The 18,393-nt window shown below is 36.8% G+C and overlaps 2 protein-coding genes across 3 annotated transcripts in view; one reads left to right on the top strand and one right to left on the bottom strand.

The window, feature by feature from the left end:
- The first annotated feature begins 9,773 nt into the window (after positions 1–9,773).
- Positions 9,774–11,508, top strand: LOC148879049 (CBL-interacting serine/threonine-protein kinase 7-like). Its single transcript, XM_088960434.1, has one exon. The coding sequence runs from the start codon at positions 9,885–9,887 to the stop codon at positions 11,256–11,258; it is 1,374 nt and encodes a 457-aa protein (XP_088816560.1). The 5' UTR covers positions 9,774–9,884; the 3' UTR covers positions 11,259–11,508.
- A 644-nt stretch (positions 11,509–12,152) lies between these two features.
- Positions 12,153–18,393, bottom strand: part of LOC148879047 (Tetratricopeptide repeat (TPR)-like superfamily protein) — a 52,941-nt gene continuing 46,700 nt past the window's right edge. The window contains exons 3-4 of one of the 2 annotated variants that reach the window (XM_088960432.1): positions 12,663–12,705; positions 12,153–12,538 (exon numbers count right to left, since the gene is read on the bottom strand). The gene's annotated coding sequence lies outside the window, so the exon portion shown is untranslated. The remainder of the gene's footprint in view (positions 12,539–12,662; positions 12,706–18,393) is intronic. The other variant, XM_088960433.1, reaches the window with a different exon arrangement.

Below are 18,393 nucleotides of genomic sequence, written 5' to 3'. Positions count from 1 at the left end.
TTTGTTTAAGAGCTAAACAAACTCGTGATGTGTTTCCTCTAAGTTCTAATAAAGCTTCTGCACCTTTTGCCTTAATTCATTGTAATGTTTGGGGACTATATCGTACTCCTACTTCATGTGGTGCTATATATTTCCTGACTATCATTGATGATTACTCACAGGCAGTGTGGATTTATTTAATGGCATAAAAGAGTGAAGTTAGTGCTAATATTGTGAAATTTTGTGCCATGGTAATGACCCAATTCGACAGTAAGGTTAGGGTGATAAGAAGTGATAATGGGTCAGAATTTGTAGCCTTGAGTAATTATTGTAATATTCATGGCATCATTCTACAAACATCTTGTGTAGGGACACCTCAGCAAAATGACAGGGTGGAATGCAAGCATCGACACATTCTGAATGTTGCACGTGCTTTGTGTTTTCAGGCAAACTTACCGATGAGTTTTTGGGGTGAATGTGTGTTGACTTCCGAGTACCTAATTAATCGTACTCCAAGTTCTTTACTTGATGGAAAGAGTCCATGTGAATTGCTGTTTGGGAAGGAACCAACATACAAACATATTCATGTTTTTTGGTGTTTATGTCATGCTCATTATCAGGGGCGTGACAAAGACAAGTTTGGTTCTTGAAGTTGAAGGTGCATATTTGTTGGGTACCCTTTCGGTAAGAAAGGATGGAGACTCTATGACTTAGATACAAATGAGTTCTTTGTATCTCATGATGTTGTATTTTCTGAACATATATTTCCTTATAAAGCTGCTATTTCTGAATCCCTTAACCCCGGTGTGGCCAAGCAACCGTCTGTCTGTAATAATGATGCACAATTCTTTGATGACCATGAGGCGAACAGTGCAGAAAATTCGAATGATGAATCAACTCCTGAAGAAGATGTGACTCCGGAAGCAAGGGGGAGTGGAGAAGATCTTAATGAACAGAGAGAGGGCAACGTGAACTTGGAAAGCAATAGTGAAGGAGAAAACCTTGGCCGAGGATGTAGGGAAAGGCGTCCTCCTGAGAAGCTGAAGGACTATATATGCCACACAACGCAGCACATTAACGACCCCCTCGCGGATCATGCCACATCATACCATTCCTCAGGTGTATCCTATCCTATTACACGTTACGTGACTTGTACTAACTTTTTTTTGAGACATAGACAGTTTTTGGAAGCTATAACTGCAGGGAAAGATCCCACATATTTTTCAGAAGCAATCCGTGAGTCACATTGGAGACAAGCCATGAAGGAAGAAATTGAAGCTCTCAAGCGCAATGGAACCTAGACCCTTGAACCGTTGCCCCCCGGGAAGCGAGCCATCGGATGTAAATGGGTATACAAGACCAAGTATAATTCAGATGGAACGATCGAAAGACACAAGGCAAGATTGGTGATTTTAGGGAACAACCAGAAGGTCGGGATAGACTATAATGAGACTTTCGCACCAATGGCAAAGATGGTGACTGTTCGGTTGTTCTTGGCTGTAGCAGTGGCACAAAAGTGGGAGCTTCATCAGATGGACGTGCATAATGCCTTTTTGCATGGTGACCTGGCGGAAGAGGTGTTATGCGATTGTTGCCCGTTTTATGATCTACACATTCAGGGAAAGTATGTCGTCTGTGCAAATCTCTGTACGGATTGCGACAGGCACTCAAAAACTGGTTTGCCAAATTAGGTACGACGTTAAAGACATATGGTTTTACTCAATCACATTCAGACTATTCTTTATTCACTAACCATAAAAATGGAGCTACACTATGTGTTTTGGTATATGTGGATGATCTTGTCGTGGGAGGAAACAATGGGGAGATGATACATCAATTCAAACAATATCTGAGTCGGTGTTTTCACATGAAGGATCTTGGAACACTAAAGTATTTTCTTGGCATCGAAGTCGCCAGAGGAGATGAGGGCATCTATCTCTGCCAACGAAAATATGCATTAGATATTATTTCTGAAACAGGACTGCTGGGGGCTAAACTGGCCCATCTGCCCATGGAACAAAATCATCGACTCGCACTGGCCGACGAGAAGTTCCTAGATGACCCAGAAAAATATAGACGTCTGGTAGGGAGATTAATTTATCTTACTATAACACGGCTTGAGATTTGTTATTCTGTGCATATATTGGCACAGTTTATGCAACAACCGTGATAAGAACATTGGGATGCAGCTCTACGGGTGGTCCGACCCTTAAAAGGAAATCTAGGACAGGGAATCATGTTAAGCGTCAACAATGATCTCAGATTATATGCTTATTGTGACTCCGATTGGGCCAGTTGTCCTTTGACACGATGCTCTTTGACTGCATATTTTGTAATGCTTGGACGGTCTCCTATTTTCTGGAAAACCAAGAAGCAACATACAATCTCACGATCATCTACAGAAGCAAAGTACAGGTCTCTGGCTGCTGCGGCGTGTGAATTGAAATGGTTGAAGAGTGTCCTTCGTGATCTTGGGGTGGAACATCCCAGACCTATGAAATTGCATTGTGATAGTCATGCCACTATGTATACTGCGGCTAATCTGGTGTTTCATGAGCGCACCAAACATATAGAGGTTGATTGTCACTTTGTTTGTGATGCCTTGCATGCCCGGACTATTGAGACTACTCATGTACGGACTTATAATCTATTGGCAGATATTTTGACCAAGGCACTTGGGTGATGACAATTCAATTTTCTTCTTCGCAAGTTGGGCATACGTGACCTACATGCTCCAACTTGAGGGGGAGTAATGGAGATATTGTAAATACTGTATATATTTAGAAAGATATTATTTAGGAAGTTGCTAATATTGTGAATAGAGTTTTAGGAAGTTGCTAATTTCTAGAGTTGCTAATTTGATCATGATGTAATTGTATATATAAGGGATGATTGCCTCCATTGAAAGACAAGACAGAATAGCCTTTCGATCCGTACAATTCTTTACAAACCTATTAAATATATGGATATGGCACAAAGTCTTATTCATGCCCTAGAATTGAAGTTGGATCTACATATTACTAATATGAGTACAGATCTCCTCCCAATAAAAAACCATTCCAACACGTTTCAACTTGATTTAAGTCTTGTACGAACGTCACATACACATATCGTATTGGAAGCGTTGGTGAACAGTTTTTTGTTGGGAGGAGATCTCAACTCTCCGAATGTGTGAGTGACTGACTGTAGTGTCCTGTGAATACATGTGAGTCGTGTCTTCAAAGGTAGCAGATCCAAGCTTCAAGAATTGATTTTAATTAATAATGATAAACGAAGTTTTAATTGTTTTGTCGCCACTTCATTGGATAAGCATCCTGTCACTACTTTTTCTTATAAGAAAAAGTATTAAAATAGAAGATTTTTCAGTAATACCTTTCATTCAAATCAAATGAAACAGTGTTGTTGTTAATGACAGATAAAACGAATTGAAGATTTTATGGCTTGAGGTCGAATATACAAAAATAAGAATTTTAAAGATTATGAAAATTCTGAGTCGTAATCCAAATCTAAGAAAAAAAATATTAAATGTCATTATTGTCATAAATTGGAGTACATTAAGAAAAAATATAAAAAATTTAACGAAAATTAAAAAAAAAAAACCCTAACATAATTAATGTGGTTGAAGAAATTTTGATTTATGATAGATTACTAATTATTATAATAGCTTTTACTAAGTCTATGTTTGGATAATCTTCTACTTTTGACCTTCGGGCTGTGGTAATTAAACAAAAAAGTGACAGATTAATATTTTAAGCATTAGGTAAAGTCAAGACACAAAACCTCAAATTTGAAAACTCAAATCCTAAAGCCTATTCAAACTCAGGTTAATTTCAACGACAAGTGAATTCTCGGTTTAAATTCTTATCATGTATTTCCCAACATAGACTAACTTTCTAATGTTGTTGTTATTAATAAGTATTAGGCATGCTCTTAATTTGAAAAAGCATTTAATTTCTTTGGAACCTTAGAAAACAAAAGGTGTGAGTTTGTTGCTTAATGTGAAACAATGCACTTAATGTTGTTCCCAAAAAAAAAAAAAGCACTTAAAGTTATGTCTGAAAAAAGAAAATTAATATAGGTTGCCTTAGAATCTATTTACAAGTGAAACATTCATGCATGAAATTTAATTTCTAATTCTTATGTGACACAGTTAGAGGTGAGCAAGAAGAACTGAAAAACAGACCGAAACCAAACCCAAAATCTGGTTAACCGAATCAGTCAGTTCAGTATTTTCAAAAAACTGAAGGTACTGGTTCGGTTTTGGTTAATCAATATAAAAAACTGGTGGTTAATCGAACCGACCAGTATACATATATTTCTATATATTTTGTGTATATTATATATATACTTTTATTTTCTATTTATTATAAATTAATAAATATGTATTATATATAAATATATATTTATTTATTTATTTATTTATTTATAATATATAATTTATTATTTATGATTTAAAATATAATATTTTATATATTTTTCATTTTTATTATATATTTATATAATATATATTATAAATATAAAAAACCAAAAAAGTGACGAACCAAATTGACAATTAATCAAACCGGTCAACCGATTAACCAATCGACTTCAGTTTGATTTCAATTACCGGTTTTCTAAAAAACCAGTAATACCAGTTCAATTTCAAAAATAGGCCCATGCCTAAGCATCCCTAGACACAGTTATAGGGTGAACATAATAGCCATGTCAATGAGTAGATTTTGGTAAAGGGTGCAAACATGATTTCATGTTTATAATCAAATAAGATTTAATTCATGTTAATAATCAAATAAGAAATGCCTTTTCACAGGTATAAAATATTCAACTTTAGTGATCGTATGTTGTTGGATTTGGGAACTCTTAATTTATTGATTTATAATAAAAAAGACTAGCCGCTCATTTAGGAAGGTGCCAACCTAACTTAAACTTGCATTAAGCATAGTTTATCAGTTTACCCTTTGAATAGCGTTGAAGAAGATGATTGAAGAATCTTTGGTGGATTAGTAGAACTGAAACCAAGGTGGAGATTATTGGTAGTGGCTTCAGTATACAGCAAAAACACATAGAAATGACTTCCTATTTGGAAATTATCTATAATTTTGTAGTTTTGGTAGCTCCAATTAGGTGGTTTAAATCTTATTATGAAACTATAACAAAGAAAAAGTGAATATGGAGCAAGTACATAGGATTTTTCTTGAAAGTTAATTTTAGTTATATTTCTTGTATTTATTTTCTATTGTAAAACAATTTAAGATTTGTTACTCTGATACTTAATATGCTGGATTTCAGATTTAATGCAATGTTCTGCTTAATTAGTTTGTTTGCAATGCAATTTCATTTGCACTAGTGGTGCAAAAAGTACAGGAGTGCAAATCAGCAAATGAGTTGAGGAGAAATTCTGAATAATCTTATTTCAGGTTTTATTTCATTTTGTTTGTTTTCAAATGAAGTAAAAATTAAAATAAAATAGATTAAAACCAAAGTAAAAAGTGAACCAGAATTTGCACTCATACATTTGTATTAATGTAGAATAAATTTGCACTACAAATAAAGAGAGCGTTAAGGTTAAAAGTGTGTTCTTCTTGGAAAGAAGAGAGTTTCTTAATAATTTATTTTTTATGTGTTTTGATTGTATTCTCCCAATAATAATATACCTTTTGTTTTTCTTTCATGAAGGAAAATACGTAATTTGTTAAACCATATTCTTATGGGTTTTTTTTTTTTTTTCTGTTTATTCTCTCCATTTCATATTGCCTTAAACCCATGACCAGATTTTCCATACAAAAATGGTGCAAAATCTTATAGCTATGCACAACAAGCTAGCTAACCTGTGAATAAATCATCACACACGACCAAGTGTTAGATTGCTGTTTATTCAAATTTGGACAAACTATTGTAAGTTGAATTTATTTTAGCTATGCCATCCAGTTAACCTAGGCAGGCTTTCCTTGTTAAGTGCGAGTGGGTCCTATATGTATCTTGTCACTAACCTACTAGCTAGGGTTTAGCATATAGCTAGCACCTGGTACCCATGGGGTGTAATGTTGCATCACCAACAGACACACAACCACCCAAAAGAAAGAAAAAGAAAAAAAAAAAAATCTAGTTAACCTAAGGCATGACATAGGGGTAGCAAGGGCGCATATTGAGTTAAATTCCACCCTAACCCAATCTGAAATTTTCTGGTTGGGTTCGGCTAGACTAAGGGTTTTGATTAATGGTTCAGTTTTAGTAACGGGAGTTGAGATTTTCTGCTAATAAAACACGTTCCAACTTCCAACCCTCTGATCTCATGGAACCTGAGGGTTGAAACATGTTTTATTGGCATCGTGTTTTAAAAAAAAACAACGTTAGTCTTCAAACTAAAAATTGTTGTCATTATACATAGACATACATACAAAATTAAACCCAAAATTAAATCTGGTTAATATTTTTCTACCCTAACCCTAACTCAAACTTGAATTCAACCCAACCCAACTTTTCATGTTGAGTTTGGATTAACATGACCCAAGTTGCAGCACCACATGGCACTAATCAAAACATGGCCACCTTTTTTGCCAAATGCAACCTAAGCTAAGCTCATTGGAGGGTGGCCAGAGTCAACTTGTTTGAGCCCTTCTCAAAAAAGGAAAAACAAATAAACAAGAACTGATGAGTCATATTTTTATTATGTCTCGCAACCTAAGCTAAGCTCATTGTTAGGTTGCCTTACTCTTGCTTTTGGTTTAAGATATCCACCTATTCTTAATTGTATAATTATATTGCAAGTAAAGATGGTTGCAAGTTGCAACCTCTTACTATTGCTTACGAAAAGAGAAATAAAGATACGGAAATCCAAAAGTTGATCAGTGGTGGTTCATGGCCCAGTCAAAGATATTTAGCTTAGTGCCCTTACTAAATATATATACCACCATAATCTTTACGACCTAAAAGACAAAGGCCAATATACAATTACAACCACAAGTAAACATTGGGGTTTCAAGAAAAAAAGAAATTACAATCTACTACCCACCACACTTATTTAATATATACTATAATCATTGCTCAATAGTTTTAAGAGTGCAACCAATACACGACCAACCATAACAGTTTGTTTATTGATAATCACTTGTTATATTTTGAGCTCCAACCTCTTTTCATTGTTTTAAGCCTTTATAATGGATGAATAAATTAAAATATCGATATATTTAATGTCTTCAAGTAGACATGGATACATTTAAATATGATTTAAATTATAGATAATAGAGAACCCCACATTATTTTAAAGTTTTAATGTTTAAATAAAACATTTTTATATTTAGATAATATTATCCTTGCTTATATATGATAATTAGGAGATGACAAAAGGAAATATTTATCAAAAATTAGATTGGGTTGTCTTAATGTCTAATAAATGAGACAAGACATGGAGTTTAAATGTTAAATCAGTTTTAAAATCAATATTTTTTAGGTCTTTCTTCTCTTCTGAGCTTTCGTTGCAACCACACACCACATCAAACCACTACACTGGCTCGATTGGACCAATGACAATAATTTAATGTACCTTGTCAATAATTCCATGGAAATCTAATGCTATCTTGTAATTGGTTCATTTCGCTATCAGTATCTCTTAATCGTTCATTTGTGGTCCCACGTGGAGCAGCATGCTTGATGACGGGAAAATATCATCATTACACAACAAAAAACTTAGTATTATGCAATAAAATAATACCATCGATGATGTTAATTATATTTCATTATTTAATTAATAACCGTTAACTATTTAATTTATTATAACTAATCATTGAAATGTTACTTCTTTTTGCTGGACGATCGTCAAGTAGTGGAATGGCATATTTTTATATTTGCCCGCTACACAATCTGTGCATATATTCGACCAGGGTAGAAATATGTGCAGAGCAAAATTTATTATACCACCATTAAGTAAAAAAGTGAACCAGTGATTAAAGTGAAATATTAAATTTTTACATTTTTAATGTTGTTGAGGTGTTTCATGCGATTATTAAAAAATATTATAAAATATGAATTAATGAAAATGTAAATAATTAAACATGTAATGTATTTAACTTGATTGATTAATTTTTGTTTTATTTTACAATTTATGCATTATTATTGGATTCATAATTCATATGTTCAATGTGAATACAAATATGTATGGTTAATGAAATTGCAAACTTGGTTTAATCTTGTATTTTTACCAAAGGCTTGGCTGTGATGAATATAAACACCAATTCCAAAACTAGAATAATCTAGCTTTTTTACTTGAAAAAAAAAATCTATAATGTCGGAAAGATATGATATTGAAATGACTTCGATGATAAAAACCCACCTAATTTGTTACCACTTTTATGGTGTCGATTGATTGGTTATAAGTTTTCCAGGTATCATGTATTTCCAGCATTGTTGTTGAACCTTCTTTACATTGAGAAACACACTTTTACATTGACCAAGTTTGAGTACAGAAATTTTCTTCACTTTTAAAAGCAAATATTTAAAAAAAAAAAGAAAAGACAAATTTAATATCACTTTCAACATAGAAACTCAAAATTGCATTTTTATAAGATGTCAAATGCAAGCAAAACTGAACCAAAGTGCAAGTTCACTTCATTCAACATTGGAGTTCGGAGAGAAGGAAGAGAGTTGAATTATAGAAGAGTTGAGGGGTCCATCACCCGTCCAGGGATTGAGGAGGGTGCTATTCTAGTGTGAAGGTTGGCGTCAGTCATGTAGTGGAGGGTGATGGTTGATGTTTTTTTTCGAGGCTGAAGCACGCGTGGCTTGCTTCATTTCTAGTAGGGGCCAGGTCAAATAGATACCGAGTCTTCTGAGTAACACGTGGCTCAATGTTGGCCGTCAACTTCAAAACGAAAGTGGCACAAAACTAGCAACTTCACCTCGTTTTCTAGTAGTAGGGCCCAGTCAATGAGATACCGAGTCATCCAAGTAACACGTGGCACAACGCAGGCCGTCAACACAAAACAAACGTTCACAAACAAGACTTAACTGAATCGCCTAGGGTTTTACGCCCATCATCAACCTAGTAACTTATTCGCGTAGATGGTGAAATGTATTAAATTACAAAACAATTCCTCCAAATTATTCAAAACATTTTGTCCTATCTTGCAATATCGTATCCAATCAGACCCTTCAGATGAAATCTGTAACATAAAGCAGTCCTTCTAAAATAAGTTTCTATTTTTGGGAGGAATTGAGATCTGCTACATTCCACCATTTGAAACATTTTACATTCTTTGGGAGGTATTTCGTGAAAAATAATTTATAAATACGGAAAATGTTCTCGATAAGATGTGCGTGTGAGGCGACCAATATAAGGAACAGATCCGGTCTAGGTTGGGAGAGGGTGAGACGCATGCTGATGCTGGTAGTGGCTGACTGCCTCCCTATCGACAATTGTCCACTGTCAGTTAAACCAGTCAACTCCCTGGACCAAAATTTGTAACATCATAAAATTCCAAGGACATATAAGCAATTTACCGTGACTTGTAGAAAATATATGGCGGCTTCAGGGTTACGGTTTCCAAGAAGGAAAGATCGAATAAAGACAGATTCAACAAACGAGCGGAAAAGGACAGAACAGAATTGATTCAGAAAAATGGCCCCCATCCACAAGGAAAACAGCTTCAAGTTTTAACCTCTTGATTGGGATCAAGTGACCATCAGAGATGTTAACTAGATCCCTATCTGACAATAATGCCAGAGCAACCTCATGCTAGATCTACACGTAATCAAAACCCCACACGAATATCCCTCCTTTTTATAGAGAGAGAATTAAGACTCCCCCCTCCACGGCTCCACCCCAGAAGAAGAGAAGAAGGGGAGACTGAATAGGGGCGGCTCGTGCAGTGAAGTGCAGTCTGGTTTGGTTGCCCTGATTCTGGGCCGCGTCAATGCCGCCCTCAGCTCAACCGAAACCAAGAGCCATGGAACAAGGAGGAGAGCTCGAGCCCAGCACCCCGAGATCAACCACCCCCACTGCCAGCACCACAGGGGAGGTACTGCTTGACAAGTACAAGCTCGGCCGCCTCCTTGGCCGCGGCAGTTTTGCAAAAGTCTACCACGCTCGGCGTCTCGCTGACAACACAGATGTGGCCATCAAGGTTATTCAGAAAACTCAAGTAGCCAACACTGCAATGGAACCCCGCATCATCCATGAAGTTTCGGCAATGCGTCGCCTGCGACATCCGAACATAATTCAAATTCACGAAGTCATGGCAACCAAGTCCAAGATCTACCTAGTGATGGAGTACGCTAGAGGTGGCGAACTTCTCACCAAGATCTACCGGCGAGGTCGCCTGACCGAACCCGTGGCGCGCCACTACTTCCAACAGCTCGTCTCGGCTCTCCACTTCTGCCACAGCCATGGCATAGCCCATCGTGACGTAAAGCCTCAAAATCTCCTACTAGACCACAAAGGGAACCTCAAGGTCTCTGACTTCGGCCTTTCTGCTCTCCCGGAACAACTAAAAGATGGGCTTCTTCACACGGCTTGCGGCACGCCTGCCTACACCGCGCCCGAGGTGCTTGGTCGTAAGGCTTACGACGGGGCCAAGGCCGACGCTTGGTCTTGTGGGGTGATTCTCTTCGTGTTCCTTGCTGGGTTCATGCCGTTTGATGACGCCAATCTGGCCGTCATGTACCGTAAGATCCACCATAGGGAGTACCAGTTCCCTTCGTGGTTCTCCAAGCCAATTCGGTGGATAATAAGCCGTCTCCTTGATCCGAATCCAGAGACTCGGCTCAGTATTCCAGCACTCATGGAGGTTGCTTGGTTCAAAAAATCGCTTCGCGGTCCATCAGATGGGCACATCAATCCATTTGATTTAGATCTTTTGGCGTTGCCGAAAGACGCTAAATTTAATACGACTAATATGAATGTTCGCACCGTGATGAATGCTTTTGATATAATCTCGCTGTCGTCGGGTTTAGATTTGTCTGGGCTCTTCGAAGCAGGAAGAAAGAGCACGAAAAGATTCACGTCGATGGCATCGTCGGCAGAGAATATCGTGGAGAGGGTGACGGAAATTGGGAAGAATTTGGGGTACGTGGTTCAGAAAAGTAAGTGTGGAGTTGTGGGGTTGGGGAAGGGAAGGTTGGTGATGTTAGTTGAAGTGCTGGAAGTGACCGATTCATTGTTTTTGGTAGAAATGAAAGACATTAGTGGGGAGGGGGCAAAAGTTGAGGAAGCCCAGTGGAGAGACATGAAAGCTGAGCTCCAAGACATAGCTTTGGCCTGGCACGACGATGGTGTCTCTGAGCTCTGAAGAACAAGTAATTTGCATAGGTTTGGTGGTTTTTCTGCAACGATTTTGAGGTGGGCCTTTGGTGAAAAAAGTGGGTGTCTGGCAAAGTTGTGCATACTTGAGCATGTTAGTCTTAGCTTAGGTGAATAATTAATTTCAATCTCCTACTATTAGCAACCGGATTGCTTCTGTGATGGCTTTATTGATCTTTGTAAATATGTGTTTTCGTCTGTATTATAGTTGAACAAGAGAGTTTGTTTGTTTGTTTTCATTTCTCAGTTGTCACTTTTTTGGGATCTATTTTTGGTTCTTCCAACTAGAACATGCTATTAGTTCAGTTGTGGATGCTCCGCTTTACTAATGCCATCGTTGGTTGAGTACGAGTCGTGGCCTCGTGGGTCAATCAGAATCGGGTTGAATTTGGATAGGGCTGCAGAAATAGTCACTTAGATCCAAACCGTTTATAAGTCGGGTTGCCACGGTACCCCAACTTAAAAAAAAGGCTAGCTGGAACAGGTCCATGGCAGGACAGATGCAGGTATAGTTTGAGAAATGCATGCCCAGTGATAAGTTATGATCGTCTGAATAATATCTAAGGCCGTTCCTGGAGAAGCATGCATCATGATTGTTATGGTAATCTACCTGGATTGTCTTGGACCAAGTTAGGGTTTCATTGGTGTGGATCCTCGAACCATCATCAGTGCCTTGACTGCCTCACATATATCGAGCCTAAGCACGATTTTAAATGTCAGTGAAAGTTGAAACTTTTGAGAAATTTTGGTCTTACGCAAGGCTTATATTAAACATTTGGGTGGATTTATTTCAACAGAAACTTTCGAATTTCAGTCATTTGTTTTGCCTAAAGTTTTGAAATGTTATTAAAAATAGTATAAGTGCATTTTATGATAGAATTACTGACAATTAATAAAATAATTAAACTTCATTGAAAATTTTGCCCAATATTCTGAATTTTCATAGAATTTTATCACACCATGCATAACTAGAATTACCACCGTACTCATTAAAAAAAAAAACAAGAATTACGACCTAAAATGTTTTCACTTGAGCAAGGAACATACACGTCCATCACCTTCATTTCAGACCCCCACCCCCAAAAAAAAAAATAAATAATAAAAAAGATTCACCTAAGTCTTCAAGGATGCAAGAATAACAAATAAAAAAGAACAAAGCCAACATCTTCATGCTACAAGAGAATGCTGTTGAGACCTCCAGCATCGGAGATAACAAGAAGATCCAGGCACTCCAAAGTTCATCCACACAATTAGCTTAGCCATGCAGAGCTGTACAAAAAATATTCAGTCATACCAACTTAGCAAGAGGATGAAAGAGCATGTATAGATAAGGTAAAACTAAAATATTGAGGACCCAAACATGATTGTTACATGAAAGAAAATGCATATTGACCTTCAGTATGAACGCTGTAGTCAATATCAAAAGCTTGTGATTCCTGCAATCCAGCAAACCATGAATTTCGATGTTACATACCCCAATAAATCTCCTAAATTCATTTATGTTCTCAGGTCTCTGCTCAACATAGGAAATTTTTAAGCAGTAGAAACTATTCAAAACTGCAGGACTTTGACAGAGGTAAAGTTTTACCAACAAAAATTCTCACAACCCACAGGTAGCCACTAGACTTTGGAGTAGGTCAAGAATTTTGAACGGTGATTGCATGGTTTTATCATGGAATAGAACACATTGAATCAGTAATTTGAACAAATAAGCAAGAGGTACAATCAACGCCTCATCATCCATCTGATAAGCGTTAATGAGAACCCTAGTTGCAGCTCTACATTCAAAGGCCTCCTCTTGAGCCATATGCAGACCATGTCAACTAGGCTCATACAACGATGCATGATTACTGGGACACAAATGATCTTAACCTCAGTAAATGCAGGCATATTACATATAGACTATGGAATCCAGATCAGCTTGTCAAAAGATTTTCTAGGAATTGAATTTTTTTTTGACTAATTTCTTATTGTTGTGGAACATTTTTTTCTTTATTTTCTGCAATTGTTTCTGGAACAATTTATAATATAAATAACCTTCTTTCCTACTGTTTACATTGACAAAAAGTAGAAAGAGAAAAATTTAGGGATATGGGTCAACCATTTGAAATGTCAGCTCAAGTAAACTATAAGTTAGATGCACAGTTCAAAATATTTACTCAAGTCACTGGGGAGAATCACCATTTCAAAGTATTTCATATAACTGTGAATAGTAAGAAACAAATTACTGTTTGCCCTATATATCATCAATCATGACATAACCCTGGCAATCTCAGTTTCCTTGATTACCATTATTTTTGTTGTCGTTCAGAAGAAGAAACGGGCAAACATTACACTGAATGACAAAAAAAAAATAAAAAAATTAGAAGCAAAACAGAGGGTGCAAATTAACCATTCTGTATACACATTATACATGTTTGAGAAGTGGCCTGTCATTTTTTTAATCAAAGCAGCCTATCTTCTATGGTAGTTGGATACTTGGATTATATGTGAAACTTTACTGATTTGTCAGATATCTTGGATTCTCAGTCTTACAACATTTACCTTGTGTATTCAAAAGAACAATCACTAGTTCAGAAACCTAGTAATGTGAAATCATGGGTTCATGCAGTAAAACAGATTCTGAAAAAAGACACATGGATAAACACAAAAATGTAAGAAAATAATTACTTAATCTAATGGTAAAATCTTGGGCTGGCAATCAAGAGAACGTGGGCTTGGATCTGAGAGATGACACTTTGTGAAAAAAAGGTTAGGTCTGTATCCAGTCCACCCCTCCCAAGACCCCCATATAGCTGGGACCAACATTGGCTAATGGCCTTTATTTGCAGCTACCATCCATTCAACAGCCCTGTTGTGGATCAACCCTACCAAAAATCATTCAAAGTATATGATATACTGATATGCTTTCAACTATAGTCCACAAACTTGTGTTTTTGGCTCATCTCAACAAGGTTGAGATAGGAGTCAACTCAAGAGTCATGGAGTTGACTTGGTAAGTCATGTTGCAATTTAGAATTTCATGAATTATTCTTACGTGACAACAAATTTTGTATTTGTTGTGCTTTGACATTCTTGTAATCATACATTATAATTTATAATTCTAGATGGTTTATACTAGAAGGGTAAAGCTCCAATACAAGGTATGGTATATGATAGTGCAGTAGGCAATATCAACAGGTGGTCAATACAGAGGATCCTCTATTTGGACCAAGGTTCAAAGTATCAACACGTATCGGCCCATACCGACCGATACGTATCATTCCGGAACCCCTCCAATATGCCCCTATAGTGAGTGTATCGGGGGTCTGACCGGTTCAGGGGGTGGAGGAGACCTAAACCGGCCCCCCTGAACCGGTTTCAGAAAAAAAAAAAAAAAAACTAAAAAAAAAACAGTCTCAATTCGCCCGATACACCCATACTGGCGTATTGGGCGTATCGATATTTTGAACCTTGATTTGGACAATTCAGATTGGACACAGTATTTGTCTGTGGCTCATCTAGGTGATAAAATGGAGTCATTCAAAGAAACCCAAGAGTAGCTCCAATAGGTGATAAAATGAGAGAAAGTAAGATGGGATTGTCGTGTGCATAGAAGACAATCAACAGCACCTTCAAAAAAAAAAAAAAACAGGGAGAATGACTGATAACCCCCGTCCGAATTTGTAGGCTCAAAGTACATTTGGGGTAGGTGCCAGCTCGGAATTGATACCAATTCACAGGCGGGTATGGGTGCATAGAGTGTGGTTTTTGGACCTTCTGAATGTTTATATCTTTGCAGTGGGAATCAGAAATCCCAATTAGGCCTGTTCGTACTTTTCCGGAAAAAAAAAAGTGATTTGTTGCAAGTTGAAGGGGCTAGAAGGGCTAGGGGCAGGCCAAAAAGGACATGGGTCAAAATAGTAAAAAATGATTCAAGTGGTTATAATTTAACAATGGATATGGCATTAAACAGAATGAAATGGTGAAACAGGATTCATGTAGTTGACCCTATATAGTTGGAATAAGGCTTAGATGATGATGATAATGATGGTGATGGTGGTGGTGGTGATGATCCAGGGAGCCTTCATATGACCTAATTAGTGAACTGTTCTTATCAACAGATTTGCATTTTAAAATAATATATATAAATAGTGGAATAGGTTATGGGTAAGAATCAATAAAATGGACTTGTCCAGGAGTCATGTAACCCAACCAAAAGTCGAAAGAGTTAATGGAGTTTTATCCTTGGCTCAGAGAATCATATGCAAAAGGAGTCACTGCCATGACTTCGCCCCCCATGCTTAGGAGTGGAGTCAACTTGGGAATCAGCAAGCTATGCTTTCAATAAATGGGATTTTCAAAGGACATATATTGATTTTCCCTTTCTTTCTTTGTTTCTTTTTTTTTTATCAGCAAAGGGAAATTTTATTGTAAGATTGAAAACTATAGTTAATGCAAAAAAGAAAGATTGCCTGCTTAAAGTACTACATTCAATATTACATAGCAGCCCAGAACAGATGCTAGCTCATAACTCCTTGGTCCTTGCTTAGCAAGGGAATCCGCTATTCCATTTGCAGTCCTCACCCATTTAAATTCAGCACTTATGTCCCTAGCAGTACTTTCCACTTCCCTAAAGGCATGTCTAAGAGTCCACAGAGTCTGACTGCAACCACTAGCCCATGAAACAATTAGCTTTCATTTTTTTTCCCTTTTTGTACTATAAATGTTATCATCCATCTGTATGTGTATGTAAACCAAGATTTAGAAGTGTGGAGACATCAGGAGCCAGCACCTTTAGGTGTTCTGAGGTATAAGCCTCATCAGTTCCTTCTTTTCTAAGAGAAACATGAAATTAAAATGATGTGAAGGTAAACATATGCATAAAAGGAGTATATTTTCACATAAGAAGGGCATATAAATGAATAAATTATCAGATAAAAAAGTACTACAAGAATATAAAAAGCTTTCGACAAAGTAACAGCATTACAGAAACAACTGAACGATGAAAAAGCTCTAGGTGTAAATAATTTGATCAAAGGATTAGCAGTTTGACAGAAAACATGGCTCTTGATAAGGTGCAATGGCAGGACAGTATATGTACTTATGTAGCTAATCCCAAATAATTGGGATTATGGCTGAGTTGAGTTGAACCTAAATGTTAAAATAATGCCTCGAATGGTAATAAATATGTTTTTTATTTTTTGGATAAGTAAATGGTGTTAAATATGTTGAAGCATAGATAGAAGCACATATCATTGCACATAGATATGCATTCACACACACAATCACAAGGTACCTCAAGGTTTGAGAAATGTGCCCTGTCAAGCATGAACCTCAAGGCATTTTCCCTAAAAGCCTCAAACACCTTCTAAAACATTTGGTTCAAATAATGGGCCTTAGGCCACAGTGGATCAAATTAAACAATGCAATTAATGGATGGCAAGAATCATCCAATTTACATAAATTCCATCACTCTTTATTCATTTCTTTTCTTTATAATCAGCAAAAACAATCAAGATAATATCATAATATTATTAATTAAAAGGTATTGGAGAACCCCTACAGTCAAAATGATTCAGATGAAGGAGGCAAGTATCACAGATTATAGCTGCAAAACATAATTTACAAGGAACTTTTGAAGAAATACTGCACATACTTGTAATTGCAGTCTCTTTCTTTCTTTTTCATACTTCATTTACTTGTTCTTTCTTTCTGTTTTATGAAATTGGCCGGCGATTCCAGTACATCATAAAGGTGAAAACTAGGATTTTTCAATGGAAGGGAAAGGAAAAAAGATGTAAAGCAAGTACCCCTTTCCTTTTACTTCTCAAATCAACTAGATATGCAATCATGTGCATCCAAAGGGAACTAGTGACTTTTTTCCTTCTTCCACCTTTCTATCTTTTTCAACCACACACAAAGCCGGTGACCAAAGTGAAAAATCTCTGAAATACACAGTAAACATAAAGGAAGAAAGGACATATCTAAACAATAAAAAATAAATAGTAAAATAGGTTGTCAAGAATCCATATAAGAAAACAGAGAGGGACTCACACATAGATTGGAAAGAAGTACTAGGAAAAGAAAGTAGAGGACAGTGATACACAATCAGATATGTATTAAGGCTTCTCAAGACACCTGAATTTAATATGCCACAGTGGATATGGCCATCTCCCCTGTGTTTCTCCCAATCTCATAATAGTTTTATTTGCACTTGTTGAATAGGTTATGGGGCCTGCGAAATCAGAAAGGAAAACAGTTAAAAGTACTTGTCGAAGAAATCAGGTATGTTACTGTTCACTCCTGAAGAGCTTTCTTAACATTTTTAAGAAAATTACAAATGGGCCCTTGAATAGGCACCCAAATACAAAAAAAGGACGAAAGGACATAAAATGCCCTTACATTCTCAACACTCCCCCTCAAGCTGAGCATAGATATTTGTCATGCCCAGCTTGTTCAAATTGTTGTCAAGCTTTGATTTGGAGACACCTTTAGTAAGACAATCAGCCAATTGATCTTCAGACCTCACAAAAGGTAAACAAATCTCTCCACTGGCAACTCTTTCTCTAATGAAATGCCAACCAACCTCTATATTCTTTGTACGGTCATGTTGAACAGGATTGTGGGCTATGTTTATGGCTGCTTGATTATCACAATATAATATCATTGGAGTATCAATCTATACTCCCATTTCTGTCAACAAGTTCTTCAGCCATAACAATTCGAAAACTCCATGAGCCATAGCTCTATACTCTGCCTCCGCACTAGATCGAGCCACAACTGATTGTTTCTTACTTCTCCAAGATACAACATTACCACCCACCAACGTACAATAGCCAGAAGTAGACCGCCTATCATCAATAGAACCTGCCTAATCATCATCAGAATAAGCCTCTACCTTGAGATCCCCATGATTAGAATACAACATCCCTTTTCCTAGGCATCCTTTTAAATAGGCTAGTATTCTATTCACTACTTGCATATGAGATGATCTAGGCTTGTGCTTATATTGGCTAAACACACTCACAACATATGATATATCTAGTCTAGTCAAACACAAGTAGAGAAGGCGACCGACAAGTCTTTGATACACAACTTTGTCAGGAAGGACATCTCCATCATCAACTCCCAACTTATGATTG

The sequence above is a fragment of the Nelumbo lutea genome, chromosome 1 (genome assembly GCF_056320005.1).
Source record: "Nelumbo lutea isolate HS-2025 chromosome 1, American lotus-T2T, whole genome shotgun sequence".
Classification (NCBI taxonomy): domain Eukaryota; kingdom Viridiplantae; phylum Streptophyta; class Magnoliopsida; order Proteales; family Nelumbonaceae; genus Nelumbo; species Nelumbo lutea.
The sequence above is the reverse complement of the archived record's forward strand: the minus strand, read 5'-3'. Positions and strand labels throughout refer to the sequence as shown.

Excerpts from the sequence above, each read along its gene's own strand:
- LOC148879049 (XM_088960434.1), top strand. The coding sequence starts at position 9,885 with ATGCCGCCCTCAGCTCAACCGAAACCAAGAGCCATGGAACAAGGAGGA.